The following is an 18,866-nucleotide window of genomic DNA, read 5'->3' as shown; positions in this document are numbered from 1 at the left end:
CAGTTTCAACTGGATTCGAGGATTTCCGTTTGGTTATATTCTTCCTTTCTCTGTTTGATTTCGTTTACTCACACACACACTTATTTGATTTATATGTATTAATCGCAGATTGTATTCACAGAGATGTCATGCAATATGTACCAAAGATGACGTTATGTGTATGAACTGCACATAGTAATGCTGGGATATCTAAAATAATTAATTAAATCCCAAAACATGTTACAAAACGAAAATATTCTTGTTTTTAAGGAATTGGCATGCAGTTCTCTTGATGTTACATCAAAGTAAGTGATTACAGAATCAAGAGGCGCTATTGGCCTTCTTGCATGCCCCAAGGTGGGCCCCACTGTCCGTGCACTATATAAATAGGACAAGGTCTGTATAGAGAGTTATCAACAAATTTCTAAGCTAGCTTACAGAGAAAAAAGAGAGTCACATTATAATTAGTTATGTCAAGCAGAAACAGAGATCCATTGGTGGTAGGGAGAGTAATTGGGGATGTATTGGATCCATTTACAAGGTCAATTTCCTTAAGGGTTACTTATAACAATAGGGAAGTTAATAATGGTTGTGAGTTTAGGCCTTCTCAAGTTGTTAGTCAACCTAGGGTACATATTGGAGGTGATGATCTCAGGACTTTCTACACTCTTGTAAGCTGCTAATTAACCCTACTTTAATCTCTATATATCATATGCTAATTCCCTATTCAGAGGTGGTCATAACAGGATCAGTTGTTATGACTGTCGGAAAAAGTCGTGTTTCTTGTAGTGTATTTTTGATGTGTTTGTTTTGCAGGTTATGATAGATCCTGATGCTCCTAGTCCAAGTGATCCCAGCCTCAGGGAATACTTGCATTGGTTAGTAACCATATATATAATATACCATTCTATTTGTGATTTTCCTTGAAAATATTCTAGTATAAATTTCTTTATGCAGAGCATGCATGTTGTTATTGTCATATTATAATATCAAAAATTAATTTGGGTGCCAAAATAGACCATGCAATCTAACTCCCTCTACCTTTAAATACACAATTTTTTTATCTGAGTTAAACCTCTTTAAAAAACTGAACGCTCGTTCTTTTTCTGTCAAGAAAAGATCTATTTCTAACCTCTCAGTAACTATAATATGTTTGGTACCAAGAAAAAATATTATTTTACCGAGTTTATTACTTTATCAGGAGTAAAGATACATTATGTCCATTATGTTGAGATCGGAGAAAAATATTATCTTAACGAGATTATTACTTTATTGATTATTACTTTTTTCGAGATTCAATTAGAATTATTGTTTACTTGTATTTATCCACTTGTATATACCTAAATCTATTTGTAGCGCTAGGTAAGAATATATTTTGCTATTTCACACCCATGTTAGAATTGCATTAGTGTTTGCATTGAAGTGTTGTGTTTTCTCTGGTGGTGCCAAATATAATATATATATATATATATATAATATGACATCATTTGTAATATTGACTTGGATATGCTCTTGCATATACCAGCCATAAATATTCTGCAGTGTTTTTGAAACCAACATTTAGTTGATATTTCATTACTCAATACTGAAATTTAGTAAGTTTTTATATGTGTAAATGTTATTCTTATTAAAATTACACTTAACTACTAGTTTAATTTAAAAGCTAGGGTTTAAGTTGTTCATATGGAAAGCTGCTATGCTTCTGATTACAGAAATACTGATTCATAAGTATGTTCTGCATAGTTCTTTGTTCAAGTACATAACCTTATTAGTGAGTGGTGTTGTTGAAAGTTTAGGTTGGTGACAGACATTCCAGAGACAACTGGGGCAAACTTTGGTGAGTCTCAAATCTTAATCTCCTATGTTGTTTCACACTTTCTTTATTCCCTTCTCTTCTCTTCTATCTTCTATCTCCTTTCTATTTTCTAGGTTCTTTTGTTCCTATTCCCCTTCTTTTGGTGATAGCTTCACTTTTCATGTTCTCAGTTTGCTATGCAAACACACACTGAGAGACCTGTGCACACATGCACATGCTCCCTCTGTTTCAAATTAATAGTTTCGTTTATCGTTTGTTGAATTTTGACTAAAATTTATATAGTATATGATTGATTTTTTTTAAAAAGACTTGAACAAGTGCAGAACAATATCCTAAAATATATTTTCCATAAAATTACTCTCTCTGTCTCATTTTAACTGTTTTTGATTTTTTCTCACATAAATTGAGGTGTTAAAAAAAATCATAACTACACATATTTGTTATTTTTAATAGTTAAATTAAATTAAAATTTAGAGTCTCAGCTTAAATTTGATATAAAATTTATATTTTTTTATCAAGTATAAATAATATTTTTTGTCACCTTAAAACGTATGTTAAAAAATCAAATATCAGTTAAAATGGGACAAAAAGTATAAAATCTTATCAATGATGGTGTCAAAAAAAACCTTAACAATGCATATAGATTTAAACTTTCATATTTTATCAATTTACAAAATAAGTTATACACAAGCCAAATATGAAAGGTGGAAAATATATCATGTAGCAACAAAAAACTGCCGTGTCATTCTGGTACAAACATTATCTCTAAAAACTTTTTGAAAAGTTGGTCACATCTTTTTATTGGCCAACTAGGTATCATTTTTCTGCATGATCCACGTGTCATTATTCTTCAACTTTTCCTACGTTAAACTCGGGTCAGATATCTGATAAGATGTCTACTTGCTTTTTAAGGCTGAGGAAGAATCATATTATTGATATACAATAATACATGTATATTCACATAAGTACCGGTTAATAGGGGAGAATCCAGTAAGGGGCACAGGTGACAGGTGTCTCCCTAAAATAAAATTTTATTTTGAATTTTTTGAAAATATATGAAAATGACATCCAAAAATTGAAAAATAGAAAGGTGTATTTACAAAATATGATCGGTGTCCCCCGAGTTTAAGTCCTAGATCTGCCCTGCTCATTAACGAAAACAATATATGTTAATAAATTATGTTTTGTAGCGATCGCTACAATAACGTACGGCTAAAAATGACCAATTTTTTCTGGTCAATTTTAGCTGAAAATCTTGTAGTGGATGACAGTCATGAAAATTTTAAATGAACACACTAAAAGAAAACAAAATTATATGTATAGACATGCAGTACGACAATAATGCTCAATGTTTCCCACAAATTCTACTTTTCAGATATCTTTTGTTCCATTAAGGTCGCCAATTAAAATTGTTCCATTAAAGTGTAAAAGTTGAATCCTCCCATCATTGGGTAACAATCACGCTAAGACGCATTAGTACTGGTGTACATATGTTTACACTCACATTGACTAGCATAAAGTGATAAATAAGATACATATTACTCTCTCTCTCTCTCTCAAGAAGGCTCCCTAGTCCCTCCCTCCCCCGGGGTGTCCCCCCTCCCTCTCTGTCCAATCTCTCTCTCTCTCTCTCTCTCTCTCTCCATCTCTCTCTCTCTCCCCCCATCTCTCTCTCTCTCATTTCATCTCTCTCTCTCTCTCCATCTCTCTCTCTCTCCCCCCATCTCTCTCTCTTTCTCTCTCTATCTATCTCTCCCCCCTCCTCTCTCTCTCTCTCTCTCTCCCCCCCCCCTCTCCCCCTCCTCTTTCTCTCTCTCTCCCCCCTCTCCCCCCTCCTCTCTCTCTCCCCTCTCTCTCTCTCTATCTCTCTCTCTCTCCCCCTCCCTCTCTGTCCAATCTCTCTCTTTTCTCTCTCTCTCTCTCCCTCTTTCTATCCCTCTCCCTCACTCTCTCTCACAGTATTATATTTCCTACAATGTCCTTTGCTTTGCATTATTCAGTAAGCTGAACATATTACTGAATATAGAGTAGTCCAGTTAATTACACGATGATCTTACTAATTGTCGATATTCTCTCTGACTTGAACTTATAACAAAACCTGTTAGGCCAAGAGATAGTCTGTTATGAAAGTCCAAGGCCATCAATGGGAATCCACAGGTTCATATTCGCATTATTCAGGCAACTGGGAAGACAGACTGTGTACGCACCTGGATGGCGCCAGCAATTCAACACCAGAGACTTTGCCGAGCTTTACAATCTCGGTTCTCCTGTTGCTGCTGTGTACTTCAACTGTCAGAGGGAGTCTGGTTCAGGTGGCCGAAGAAGATAAATACATAAATAAAATTATTAAGTATCTGTAAGTGCGGGCATGTACTACAAGAAACAGGGTCTTTTCCGACAGCAGATTCCCTGTATATGTGTGTGTGTGTGACTATATTTGCTCTCGATATGAAAGTATATTGAAGAGTTGTAATCTGTAAACAATCCAAGTAGGTGATTGTGATTGTGTGTGTAAACAGATGACTAGCTAGCTAAACAAGTACAAGATAGTCATCTTCCTTCTAGAGGTGTTTATAGTAGGTATATGTATTTAGAGTCTTAATTATGAATGTATAAGTACTAATGAATAAACATGCAGCCTTTTAATGTATATTTCTTAGCAATTATATAGTTAACAACAATTTTAAGTGGAAAATGTTATTTCCAGAGCAAACTTTTTATTTTCAGAGATGAAAAAACATGAAAAGACAAAATTACCCCTCACATTGTTTTTTTCTTTTGCTGTTATTATGTATGCATGGGGCTGTTTTATCTTTTTATGCTTTGTTTGCTCTGCAAATTAAAAATCAGCTTATAGCACTTCCCTTTTAAGTCCTCCTTTTGTATATACTTGACATTCTCAATTTAAAACGTGACAGAATCAGGATTCTCAAACATTCTGATTTCAAATGAATATGGCCGACTTTTAGAGACCATCCGGGATTATAATAAAATCACCCTAAATTAGTGGACGATTCACATTAAACGGTAATAGAACATAATGACCATTTAATAATCAGCGGCTTTTCTCCTAAGTTCATTTAGCTCATTCTCAATTTCAGTTTCTCTGAATGGATATCCCGAGTTTGAGGCAGCAGTAGTTCTCCCTGGTGGAAGCTGTCCTTTCTGTTTAGCCAAGAATATATTTCCAATTAATTTAAAATTGGATTCTAATACTACGTATTCAGATCATATCATAGGATGAGTTGTACTTGAAACAAAGGAACACATTCACCTTTGTACTTCCAGACAATTCTTTCTTCAAACTTGCAAGATCATCATCGACTGATGAAGTCTCCAGCAATGCAAACTGCAAAAAGATGTAGAAACTAGAAAGTCAGAACAGTCCACACAGAATTTTTCTTCAATGATAAACAGATATCTTAAATAGGAGACATAAGTCGTGACATCAGAAGTGGTTACAAAAGAACTGGATTCACAACTGACTAGAAGTTGAAATACATCACTTTTAATGCGAGATATAAACACTTTTGGTAGAAAACAAAAGTATGAGATATAATAGTATATTCTATGGAGTTCCAGTTTCATTGGAGTACTTAGGATTCCATATATGTTCTACAAGTAAAATATAGCTTAAATTATTGCAAAACGTATTATTTTCAAATGATATTCTACAAATATCATAATTTTATTGAAAATCCTGCAGATTGCATAGATTTTACAAGTAGAACGTTGTAAAATATATTATTCTACAAAACATGCTTAGAACGTTGCAAAATATATTATTTTACAAAACATGCTTAGTTTGCTCATGTTGCAGAACATACATATTGTAATTGTAAATATATGAGATTTGCATGATTTTATTGAAGTAATGATATTTGTAAAACATGTTATACAAGATAACATGTTGTAGAAATTTTTTTATTTGTAGAACATAAATTGACTCCGAGAATTTCAATTAAAAGTTGGAATTCATAAAACTTTACTAGTATAGGATAAAAGTCCTATTCTTAATATAGCATATACTTGTAACAGTCCCTCCAATTTTTATTACAGATTATCAAGTTCAAATTTATAGCCAGGTTGATTCTGTTGGTTTTAATCTAAACGTTAGTTTATTTCTATTTCTATTTATTGTTATTTATGTTTAGTACGTGAAGGATGTAATGACTTGGTCTGCAGCGTTGGTTATGTTCAGGAGAGTCTTCAGGATTAGTTTGAGTAGTGGAGATAGTTTAGGAAACGTTGGTACTGGTCCCTAATTTGTAGGGCTTTCATTTGTGTATTTATTTGTTTTCTCAGTTAATCAATAAACGATCAACTTCACGTATTTCTGTTTCTCTCGTTTAAACGTTATCATCTACATTTATATACACAGATATATATATATATATAAATTGATTTGCAGGTGGTATTTTACATTGTGGTATCAGAGCTAGAATTCTTCAGCGGATGCCCAAGTACATGCCTATAGGAACAACAATGGAAACAAATAAGTTTAAGGAGGGAGGAGTTGGTCTGAATTACCCAATGTTGGCTCGAAGCAACTATACAGCTTGGGCGATTAAGATGAGGGTGTTTATGCAAGCTCACGCGGTGTGGGATGCTGTGGAACCCAAGGATCCAAAAGCGAAGGTGGAAGAAAGAACGGACAAACTTGCATTGGCAGCGATCTACCAGGGGATCCCTGAAGACATGCTTTTGTCCCTCGCAGAAAAAACTACGGCTCAAGAGGCGTGGTCAGCCATCAAAACGATGTGCCAAGGGGCTGATCGCGTTAAGAAAGCCAAGGTTCAAACTCTACGATCTGAGTTTGAGTCTTTAAAAATGAAGGAGACAGAACAACTTGACGAGTTTTGTATGAAGCTAAATGGTTTGGTGGCAAACATTCGAGCTTTGGGAGAGGAAATTGAAGAAAATTATGTGGTGAAAAAATTACTAAGAGCTGTACCTTCAAAGTTTCTGCAAATAGCATCCACCATTGAACAATTTGGTGATCTGGAGAGTATGTCAGTCGAGGAGGCTGTGGGGTCGTTGAAGGCTCATGAGGAAAGGCTACGAGGCCAAAGTGAATCCAGTGGGGGGCAGTTACTTCTCACTGAGGACGAGTGGTTGAAAAAAGAAAAGGAGGAAGGGCAGCTGCTATTTACCAGGGAAGAGTGGCTGAAGAGGTCACAATCGAGAGGCAAGAATTATGGAGATGTAAGCAGGTCTCAAGAAACGAATAGGGGACCTCGAGACAGAAGCAAAGTAAGATGCTTCAACTGTCTCAACTACGGCCACTACGCAGCCGAATGCAGAAAGCCTAAACGACAAAGCGGACAGAGAGTCGAGGTTAATATGGCACAAACTACAGATGAAGAACCTGCGCTGTTGATGCTGAAGTATGAAACGAGAAATCTGCTCCTGAGTGAGAAGGGTATGATACCAAAACTGGTGCAAGACACAGCTACCCAACAAGAGATTTCAAATGTTTGGTATCTGGACAACGGGGCAAGCAACCATATGACTGGGCACCGCTCGAAATTTACAAGTCTGAATGAGGATGTAACAGGCCAGGTGCGTTTTGGAGATGGGTCAACAATTAGCATAAAGGGCAAAGGAATGATTACATTCAGATGCAAAAATGGTGAAGAACGACAGTTTCACGAGGTATACTACATTCCTAGCCTCTGCAATAATATTTTGAGTCTTGGTCAGCTATCTGAAAATGGAAATCGAGTTGTCTTGGATGGTGATTTTCTGTGGATTCATGATGAAAATGGTAAATTACTTGTAAAAGTAAAACGGTCAGGAAATAGATTGTACAAGATTATTGTTGAAAGTGTCGAGTCCACATGTTTGTTGACAAAAACAAATGAGTTGTCTTTGTTGTGGCATGAACGACTTGGCCATGTTAACTTTCATGCCATGAGTCTAATGTCTAAAAACAATATGGCTGCTGGTATGCCTCTGATCGTGCAACCCAAGGAACCATGCACAGGCTGTCTCATGTCTAAACAAACGAGGAAGCCTTTTCCGGCGCAATCAAGCTACAGAGCGAAATCTGCGTTGGAACTGGTCTATGGTGACTTGTGCGGGCCAATTACACCGGAAACTGCAAGCGGGAACATGTATTTTTTCCTTTTAGTCGATAATTTTAGCAGGGTGATGTGGGTGTACATGCTAAAAACCAAGGATGAAGCTCTCAGTATTTTTAAAAGGTTCAAGGCCCAGGTGGAAGTTGGCCCAGAAAGAAAGATACGATGTTTTCGAACTGATAGAGGTGGGGAATTCTGTTCAAATGCTTTTAATTCCTACTGTGAGGATGCAGGGATCAGTCGTCAGTTCACAGCTCCTTACACACCACAGCAAAACGGCGTGGTTGAGAGACGAAACCGAACTGTTGTTGCTATGGCCAGGAGTTTTTTGAAGACAATGAAACTGCCATCTTTCTTATGGGGCGAAGCAGTTCGCCACTCTATTTACATCCTCAATCACCTACCTACGCGTGCTCTGTCAGATATAACACCGTATGAAGCTTGGACTGGTTGTAAGCCAAATCTGGAGCATATTCGAGTTTTCGGGTGTGTCACACACATGAAGATTCCTAGCGTATTAACCAAGAAGTTGGATGATCGTAGCAAGATGGTGATTAATCTGGGAAGAGAAACTGGAACCACGGCCTATCGTTTGTATGATCCTGTGACAAAACAAGTGCACATAAGTCGTGATGTGGTCTTTGAAGAAAAGAGAATATGGTCATGGGATCAGCTTGAGGAAGGATACAAGTCACAGCAAAACTACTTCGAAATTTTTGGACGTGAGTCTGGGGACACAAACGTAGACAAGGAAAATGAGGGTCTCAGCAACGAAGGCACTAATACGGCTCAGTCTACAGACACTAATGCTGGAAACTCGTCTCTGGAAGTGCTGTCTACGCCTGTAGCATCTCAGACTTCAGATATATCTGAAAGTGATGGTTCTGTTGTTAGCAGTGAACCACAAAAGTTCAGAAGTCTTGATGACATCTACAACAACACAGATGTAGTCGAGTTGGAAGATGAGCTGTTACTTGCAGGAATGGATGAGCCTTTGAACTATGAACAGGCGTCAAGAAAGAAGGAATGACGAGATGCCATGAAACAGGAGTTGGAAGCTGTTGAAAGAAATGCGACTTGGACACTGACTGATTTGCCACAGGGAAAGAAAACAATAGACTTGAAGTGGGTCTTTAAGTTAAAGAAGGACTCAAATGGCGAGGTAGTGAAACACAAAGCAAGGATCGTGGCTAAGGGGTACGAGCAAGAATATGGAATCGATTTCGAAGAAATTTTTGCTCCTGTGACACGCTTGGAGACAGTTCGTCTTATTCTTGCTTTGTCAGCCAAAAATGGGTGGGGAGTGCACCACCTAGATGTTAAATCAGCTTTTCTGAATGGGGAGCTAAAAGAGGAGGTTTATGTGTCACAACCTCAAGGGTTTGAAAAACCTGGACAGGAGCACAAGGTTTACAAACTGCACAAGGCGTTGTATGGCCTGCGTCAAGCCCCCAGGGCTTGGTACTCGAAGCTGAGTAAATGTTTGGAAAATATGGGTTTGACAAGGTGCCCATACGAGCACGCTGTGTACACAAGAAAGGTCGAAGGTGAGGTGTTAATCGTGGCTGTTTATGTTGATGATTTACTGGTAACGGGAACTAATGTAGCTGTCATAAGCGAGTTTAAAGAACAGATGGGAGAAACGTTTGACATGAGCGATCTGGGAACTCTCTCTTATTACCTGGGAATCGAGGTTGAGCAGGGAAAAGGGTTCATCGAGCTTAAACAAGTTGCTTACGCCAAGAAAGTGCTAGAAAAAGCAGGCATGGGTGAGTGTAACCCAACTAAGTATCCAATGGAGCCGAAGCTTATGATTACAAAGGATGAAGGTGGAACAACAATCAACCCTACGGAGTTCAAAAGCATTGTGGGAGGTTTACGCTATCTCGTTCATACGCGTCCAGACATCGCATATGCCGTTGGAATAATCAGTCGTTTTATGGAAAGGCCAACAGTCATGCACTTGAACGCAGCTAAGCGTATTCTTCGTTACATCAAAGGTACGATCAACTATGGTTTGGTTTATTCTAAGGACAGTGGGAATAACGTTTTAACAGGGTTCTCAGATAGTGACTTGGCTGGTCATATCGATGACAGAAAGAGTACCGGAGGTGTGGTTTTCTATCTAAATGAGAGTGTGATAACCTGGGTTTCCCAAAAATAAAAATGTGTTGCTTTGTCGTCTTGCGAGGCTGAGTTTATGGCTGCTACCGGAGCAGCGTGTCAAGGAATATGGCTGCGAAAGTTGCTTGGGGAAATAACTGATGATGTGGTTGGTCCTGTGGTGTTGTATATTGACAACAAGTCAGCTATCGATTTAGCTAAGAACCCGGTATTTCATGGTAGGTCAAAGCATATCGACATACGCTACCACTTTATCAGGGAGTGCGTGGAGCGTGGGGAAATCGTCGTTAAACACATACGATCAGATGAACAACGTGCAGACATTCTTACAAAAGCTTTGCCGATTTCTAAGTTCGAGAAGATGCGTCTGTTGCTGGGAGTTAAGAATCTGAATAAGAACGTTTAGATTAAGGGGGTGTTTGTTGGTTTTAATCTAAACGTTAGTTTATTTCTATTTCTATTTATTGTTATTTATGTTTAGTACGTGAAAGATGTAATGACTTGGTCTGCAGCGTTGGTTATGTTCAGGAGAGTCTTCAGGATTAGTTTGAGTAGTGGAGATAGTTTAGGAAACGTTGGTACTGGTCCCTAATTTGTAGGGCTTTCATTTGTGTATTTATTTGTTTTCTCAGTTAATCAATAAACGATCAACTTCACGTATTTCTGTTTCTCTCGTTTAAACGTTATCATCTACATTTATATACACAGATATATATATATATATAGATTGATTTGCAGGTGGTATTTTACAGATTCAGTTCCAGTCCCATAATCTGTTGGAACGGTTTGAAATTCGATTTTTTCCCCAGTTCTAGTGTTACGGAGTATGGAAACCCTTATAAGCATTTCTGGAATTTGCACAATCTACAAAACGTCCATGTGGCGTGTAAATACCATTTGGCTCACCTCTGAGCGGTGAACTATATAGAACTTAGACCTTTTATGGAACCTCAGACAGAACTCCAAAATAATACCAGATCTAGATGATGATTCCTCTTTTTCTTGCTGCTGGGGCATTAATAGTCTTTAACCAACAAGAACTATAGGGTTAATGAAACTTCCGAAAGGCGAAAAGATATAGAGATGATGGGTGTCAAAAAGAGAAGGCAGCGAGAGATTTTGGTTGGCAAAAGAAATTGTTTACCTGTCCTTCAAGGTCGTCAGTGGTTAGCTGATTAAGTGCATCTGCCTGAGACTCCATAGCCATAACTGCATAAAAATGAAGTATATATTTTGTTTTATAGATATTTGATTACTAAAGCTATAATGATAATATAACTATAAAGCCCAAACTACTCTGAGCAAAGGCTTTGATCATCAACCAATCATTACCCAGATCAAAAGCAAAACTAAGAAATAAAAAAATATATCTATCATTATTTTAGAAATAACCTTATAACCCCTGACAAAATAAAGAAGCTTTTAACCCAATGCACGGCCTTTCTTTAATTTATAATTTCAAAATTTGTAAAAATATATTGATATGTTATAGTTGTATATTTTCTAGAATATTTTTACCAAAATGTATGTAGTTAGTATAAAGTATCAAACTCTTGACCTCTTTATCAAATGTAGGAATTATATCATATCTACTAATAAATATGTAGTTTCCTGGTATTGAAATCTTGACCTTCCAATATGCGATAACATTCTGTCATTATTTCGAGTTTCCAAGTATAAAACCCAAGATATTCTGTCACAAGGTCTTGGACAAGATCACTCTTACACCTAATATATATATATATATATATGATATATAATATGCAGAAACATACAGTGCAAATTGACATAAAGATTATTGAATAACAAGGTACATACTTTAATATTTCTAACTTGGTGATACATATAAATAAGGGTAGAAACTCATTACTGCATAGCATGTACATTTATCAATTATAATGGTATTGATGATGATGATTTTTAACCTCCACTGAAGTCTTCAATGTGTTGTTTGGAAGACATGTGAAATCAAGGAGGGGTATAATTGTAATTTGCTGTTTAATTCTTGGTTTTAGTAAAGGAAACAAGGTTGGCATAAATATAGGAGTTAAATGCACTTTTTACCCTCAAACAAAATTGAAAAAATAATTTTATATCAAATTTTCGGAAATACAACTTGCACCACTCAATTTCAACTTGCTAAGTGAGTATGCACCCTTTTGTAGATTATAATTAAAATGATAAGGGGTAAAAATGAAATTTCATTTTAAAATGTAAATGAATTTTAGTTAGAATTTGAAATATAAGTTAAAACATTTATAAAAATGATTTCTTTTATATTAAATATTAACATTGACCAAAATATTTTTATTAAATACACAGTAAATAATAATGATGTCAAAAAATTAAAAATGAAACAATTAGATTTAAAAATAGTATATAATTAAAAAATGGAAAAAGTCATTTTGAATTTACTTTTGGTAAAATTATATAATTTTTGGCATTATTATTATAACTAAAATTTGAAACTCAACTAAATAGTATTATTCAAAAATTTTAAAGTTCATATTTTATAGCTATAATAATAAAGTTCAGTTTTTAATATAATTTGTAAAATAAGAAATTTAGTTTAGTGCCTTTAATCCTAAATATTATTCCCTTTTCCCTGTAGTAAAGGTAGTACCGAATTATTGTTTTAGAGAAGATGACATCGGAGGCTTTATTCCATGATGTGCTTTCAGTTAGAGGTGGCCAGACGGCCGGTTTAACTCGGTACGGATGTTAACTGGCTCGTCAAATATTCGTCTGAGTCGGCTCGATACGTGCCGGTTAATAATTCGGCACTAACCGGCTGAAGACACGAACCGAATACGAATAAGTTTTTCAGAATTCGTAGGAAGACCGGCACGGCACGTAACCGGCCCATGTAACTCGCCAACGAACAGGACGTGCTGTAATTCGTGAACCGGCCCGGCACGTGGCGAATTATTCAACTGCCTAGTTGGTGCATTTCCTATTCTGTTTCAGACGGTTATTCTTTGAGCTTCAAGACCTGTAAATTATCATAAAATAGGTATCAAGCTATGGAATATCTAATTAATGAAATAACCTAATATTTGACAATTTAGCCTTTTCCTTAATAAAGTAATATTTGAATAATTATTTAGAGCTCAATTGTTTACTGATTCAACTATATTACATCTTTTTCCTTTTAAATCTTTATTTAAGTTCAATATTACACAAAATCATAACTATTTAACTTGTATATTCCGTGTGTATATATAACTTTGTTTTAAAAAAAACAATTTTATTTTAATTATTTTATCAAATAAAAATAGGAGTAGTAAAAGGTGGGTTTGTACTTTTAATTATTTGCAAAGTTTGTTTGTACAAATTTAAAAAACAAAACAAAAGAAAAAATCAAAAAAAAAGTAAACAGAAGTTGTCTGCCACTTCTGTGTCAATCAAATCAAGAGTTTAAACAAGTCCCGCGGTTATTCGTGGTTATTCGCCTGACCTGACCGCCGACTCGCCGGAACGGTTTAATTCACGAGCCGTTCACGGCTTCATATTCTGTCAACTCGGCACGGCACGGCACGGCACGGCTCGTGCAGTTATACGGGCCGTTCACGAATTTATTGGTTGTTGAACCGGACCCCCGGAAATTCGGCCCGGCACAGTCGGCCCGACGGTGTGGCCGGCTCTACTTTCAGTGCATAACATTCACTATTCACTGATGACCCTGATTCTTTTTGGAGGTTCAGCTCTGCTGAGACATCTAATGCAGATGATCTTGTATGCATGTGTAAATGCATGTATCATCAGCTGTCTTGTATGCATGTCTAAATGCAGGCACCATGAAAACATAATAATTCGTGTACGTTTCTCTATCTCCTTGATATATCCATTATAGAGTCAAGATCCTTGTACTGTCCCTTCTGTGCTTACCTTTTTGATGGAACTCAAACTTGTAAATTATTGTCGAATGTCGGTTTGATCCTTGTTCTGTTGACCATACAATACAGAAATTCCAGATGATACGTCGTGATTATAATAACCACACGGTAAAAAATATTCTGGTAAGACGATGAGATAGAAAGAATTATATTTTGGTTTATCAGATGACTGCTTATCCACTTGTCTGTTCTTTCGGCACTTGTAATGTTGAGAGATTGTTTTTTCATGTCTCTACTTTTGTCACTGATTCTTGTACTTAGATATGACAATTTGTCCGTGTCGTCAACTTTTAGTGTCGTTTACTTAAAGCCTAAATACAAACTGATCCATTTATGATTTGTGTTAGTATATCTTCGTTTCCTGTGTAAAATTGAATATTAATATTAATATAATTAATTAAATAAATAAATGTAAATATTGAATTTTTAGGTAAAATATATACGAAATTCTATGAAATATAGACGTTTAAATCATTTTATACTTACAACATTATAAACCTATACTTTATTTTTAAAGTATTTATTATAATTATACATACTTATATTTACAAGTATTTAATTTAGATATTTATATTTATAATAAATATAAATATTTAATTAAAAATATATTTATTTCGTGTACCTCTTGTCGTATCGTGTACCCAAAGGATAAAAACAAAACCAACACAATATTTCATTCATGTATCTCGTCTCGTGTAACTTTTCGTGTTGTGTTGTGTCGTATCGTGTTGTGTAATTTTATTGTCAATAAAATTTTGATACAAATCAAACTATTTTTCCATGGAAAAAGGTTGCAGAATGTACATATAGAATAGAGTCCAAAAATTATGATTGCCTATTAATGGCAAGTCTTTTCACTAAAACACCAATAGTTAAATTTTAGTTATCCCCAGATTCAGATTCATGAAAGATACATATATTTGAAATGTATTCTATATGTATCAATTAACAAATATATTTAGATGAATCTACAAAATTTAGGTGCTTATTGAGAATTTCATGTTCTATTCAAATTAACTCATCGGTATAATATTAGTTGTAAACTTGTCCAAACAAACAAATCAGATATTCTTATTATTAAATGTGAAATGTTCATATATTGTTGCACATACTTTTTTTTTGTTAATCCGTGTCCGGGCCATTTTTCGCGCACACTTGTACCCACCGAATATGGCAATCCACTTACTTCTGTGTGTCTCAGAGGGTTCGAACTTGTGATATTGGAGTGTTAAGATCCTAAAGTCACACTCTAAACCAGGACACCACCACCACTAGTGTTTTCTTCTGCCGTCATCACCTTCATGGTTCTTTCTAATATTTTTCCCGGTTTTATTTGAACATCTTAATGTCTCCTTAACAATGTCCAACATATTCTAGAAAATGATTTTGACATTCACTATTCAAAAACTACAACAGAGAACCTCACTCCCACCCAAGTAACGTTCCATAAAATAGTAGATATATTACATGTGGCTAAAAGATCGTTTAGCATAAACATACACCTGGAGCATCTATTCTAAAAATTACCAATTTTATTGATTAATTACCCGATTAATTATTTTAATATATTCTACTGATTCAATTTTATAATCTGATTAATCACTTCACTATTTCTTAAATTTATATAGTCAGTTTAGTAAATTAATTATTTTATATTTTATTAAATACATCCGATTAATGCTCCAATTAATTAATCTAATTAATCCCTAAAAATTACTTTATTATCGAATAATGCCATTTTTTTCTTTTTAGAACGATGCCTAGAGGCTAGAGCTAGATACTTAATGTGACAACTCCATGAGTTGTTTGTTTGTGTAATATGAAAGAACCCAAGCTTGTTGTTCTTTTTTCAACCACTATTATAAATTATTGGAGGTCATTGGTTTGGCCTAGAAACTAGATCAATATTGCAGAATTGGAATACGAGTAAAACACAATGGGAACCAGACTCTATATATAATATATGTGGTTCTTGTGTTTTGTACCTTCTGCATATGTTGCAGCATATATATCACAATGTTATACAGCTATTTTCAGTTAAACCTCCAATTTAATTTTCCAAATATTTGACCTTTTCGGCACAACTTTAGACAAATTCTTTATAGTACTGTATCCTTCATTTCTGGGATCCATATAATTGGTACAAGGCTGATAGTATGGTATATAGTTTGTAAAGCATCAAACAATAACTCTCATCTTAATAGATAGTGATAACAATGGTGGGTAGTTTATTTACGAAAATATTAAGTGTTTATTTAGAAATATAAAGAAAATTTCTAAAATAATTAAACTACTTAAAAATGACGAGAAAAATGTATTAATAAAAATATTTAAGTAGTTAATAATTTATCCGACACGAGTCAAGTTAGTCGAGTTCTAGCCGATTCTGAACTAAATGAGCCGAGTCCGAGCTGAACAAATAAATAGCTCGGCTCAGCTCGTTTACTCATCCGAAATTGTTTTCATGTTCAAGATCAGCTTATATAAGAAAACGAACCGAACCGAGTTCACTTAAATCAGTCAAATCCCGAGTTTTGTTCAAGAAGAGTTATGTACATCACCACTCAAAAATGAAATTAACCCCGCACATTAACGTGAAACTTACAAATTAAAAGATGACGTGTCATTTTGGAACACTTTTGTATTTCTTTTTTAGATTTGTATCATTACTTCTAATTTTTTATATATAATACACTGCACCAAAAGTGGCCTTCTGCATCATTCCACAAATGTTGCAACAGGCCAAATAAATGTTGCAACAGACCAAAAAATTTCTACCACAACACGTTTGTGATGTTAGTATTTTTGGCGTTGCCTTAGGGTTCAAAGACAACATTTTCTTATCAAGGGCAACACCAAAAATTATGTTGCAAAAAGCAATGACATGGCAAAAAAAGGGGTCAAACTGACACGTGGACTGCCACATGGCACTTTGACACGTGGCAAATGTGGGGCCCACTGACAGGTGGGATACTGATAGGTGGGGCCCACTGGTATGTGGGGCCCACTGGTATGTGGGGCCCACTGACATGTGGATCCAGCTTGACACATGACCCTTTTGCAACACCTTTTAGTACCTATTTTCAACATTTTTAATACCTATTGCAACACAATAACAATGGACAAAATTTGAAATATACTTTCTGCATACATTAAAGCCCAGTTCTATATAGAACTTTTTTTTTTCAATCAAAGTCAATAGAAACACAATACAATATCACCAGTACTGATGAACTAATCTACTAATCTACAAACATTACAAGTCTATTATACAAGAATCACAATTTACTTAACTAATTAATCTGGCAGCTACTTTAGCAACACGGAAAAGAGAGAGCACATATTTCAGATTCTTCAGCCGTGCTAACAAATTTGACGTCCATTTTACCCATTTCTGTAGAATCTTGTTACTGCTCTGCCACGAACCAGCTGGTTAGTAAGATCTATATCCCCTTGGCTTTTATTAGTCACAACTCTCATCCTCTCCTTTTCTAATGCAATACTCTCTTTCAGGTCAGCTGTCAAACTAAGCGACTCAATGATAATTGATAGATTATCTGTGACGGCTGAGAATTTTTCGACGTAATTAAGTCAATAAAGTATGCTTTATGTGATGTGATTATAATTATGTGACTAAGTGCTGATTAATTGTCTTTTCTGTATATTAGAATATAGGAGTGTAAATAAAAACGTTCCAATTTAAAGAGTCAGCTTAGGAATTAAGATGTGTTGTCGGGCCGTCAGGTAGAACGGAACCCGTCCTAATAAGGAGTTAAAGAATATAAAATGTGAATTATGTGTGATTGAGTGAAATGAATGTTTAAATAAAGTATTTCGTCCTAAGTGACGTGTCGGTCGATAATAATAATGAGAAGCGTAATCGAAACGCTGAGCGTCGGGCCGTCAGGCTGAACGTGACCCGATACGCGTAAAAAAGATAAAAGATTAAAGAAGGACAAATTCTCTGATCAGACCTGAGTTGTTATGTGACCGTATGTGTGTGATTGCTTGTCCGTGTGCATGACTATGTACTCTCTGACATTTTTATGAATTTAAAGGAATTATTTGATTTAAATAAAGATTTATATAACCTTCATGCATTTTTATAAAATTATCTGAGTAAGATAAAAATATGGAATTTGTTTTGTTATCTTCATAGTGGTCCTAGAGACTTTTTAAAAATAATGAATGGATTTATTTGGTGGTCATTGCATTTTAAATTGATTTTTATGTGGGAAATGTTATTATTAAGGCGAGCTTGCGAAATTCATATAAAATCAACCGTCCGCTCAAAAATCTATTATGAGTAATGGTTGAAAATCTAATTTTGAGATCTACGTATTAAAATTGTCACTTGCAATAATTTTTGACTTTCCGAGAGAGATATATGTTATATTTGATTTTTATTACATTTGAGTAAAAAGAAAGAATTAATTAGGCATAAAAGGGATTTAGTAGATTACTAAAATGCCCTTACCTTTGATAGTTTATAAACACCCCCCCCCCTTTTCTTTCTTTCTTTCCCGTGAGCACCCTTTTTCCCCCCTCTCCCTCATTTTCTTTTCTCTCTCACTCTCTCTCTCTCGAACACTCTCACTCTCTCTCTCGGCTCTCTCCATCTCTCTTCTCTCTCTCTTGCATGCAACACTCAAACCTCACTCAAACTCAAAGACATTGCTCTCTTTAGTCTCTATTTTCGGTATACATCTCAATTTCCATTTGCATGTAAGTGTTTTGATGTTGATCTCTATGGTTGTATTCAAGGAAATTGATTTCTTGATACAAAACTATAAGAGTGGATTCAAGTGAATTATGTGGTTTAAAACTCAAGAGGAGACCCGTTTCGGGCTCTCTTAAGTTCGACCACCACCGGCTATGATCCAAGGAGAGCCGGTGGAGTTTTAATGATGTGTTAAATTAATTTTTAAGCTTTGCATATTTTGGTTTCTTTAAGGTTTGAAAAAGAGT

At 35.3% G+C, this 18,866-nt stretch overlaps 1 protein-coding gene across 1 annotated transcript; it reads left to right on the top strand.

Moving 5' to 3' along the window:
* The first annotated feature begins 285 nt into the window (after positions 1-285).
* LOC141659571 (protein VERNALIZATION 3-like) lies at positions 286-4,447 on the top strand. The gene is made up of 4 exons (XM_074466502.1): positions 286-650; positions 796-857; positions 1,776-1,816; positions 3,901-4,447. Exons 1-4 carry the CDS (start codon positions 450-452, stop codon positions 4,122-4,124), a joined length of 528 nt encoding a protein of 175 aa, XP_074322603.1. The 5' UTR covers positions 286-449; the 3' UTR covers positions 4,125-4,447.
* Positions 4,448-18,866: the final 14,419 nt, after the last annotated feature.

Source organism: Apium graveolens, chromosome 5, assembly GCF_009905375.1.
Source record: "Apium graveolens cultivar Ventura chromosome 5, ASM990537v1, whole genome shotgun sequence".
In the NCBI taxonomy this organism is placed as follows: Eukaryota; Viridiplantae; Streptophyta; class Magnoliopsida; order Apiales; family Apiaceae; genus Apium; species Apium graveolens.
Note: the sequence above shows the minus strand (reverse complement) of the source record. Positions and strands in the feature narration are given on the sequence as shown.

Coding starts and splice junctions, on each gene's coding strand:
- LOC141659571 (XM_074466502.1), top strand. CDS start 450: ATGTCAAGCAGAAACAGAGATCCATTGGTGGTAGGGAGAGTAATTGGG. Junction 858..1,775: donor CTCAGGGAATACTTGCATTG/GTTAGTAACCAT, acceptor TTGAAAGTTTAG/GTTGGTGACAGACATTCCAG. Junction 1,817..3,900: donor GACAACTGGGGCAAACTTTG/GTGAGTCTCAAA, acceptor AAAACCTGTTAG/GCCAAGAGATAGTCTGTTAT.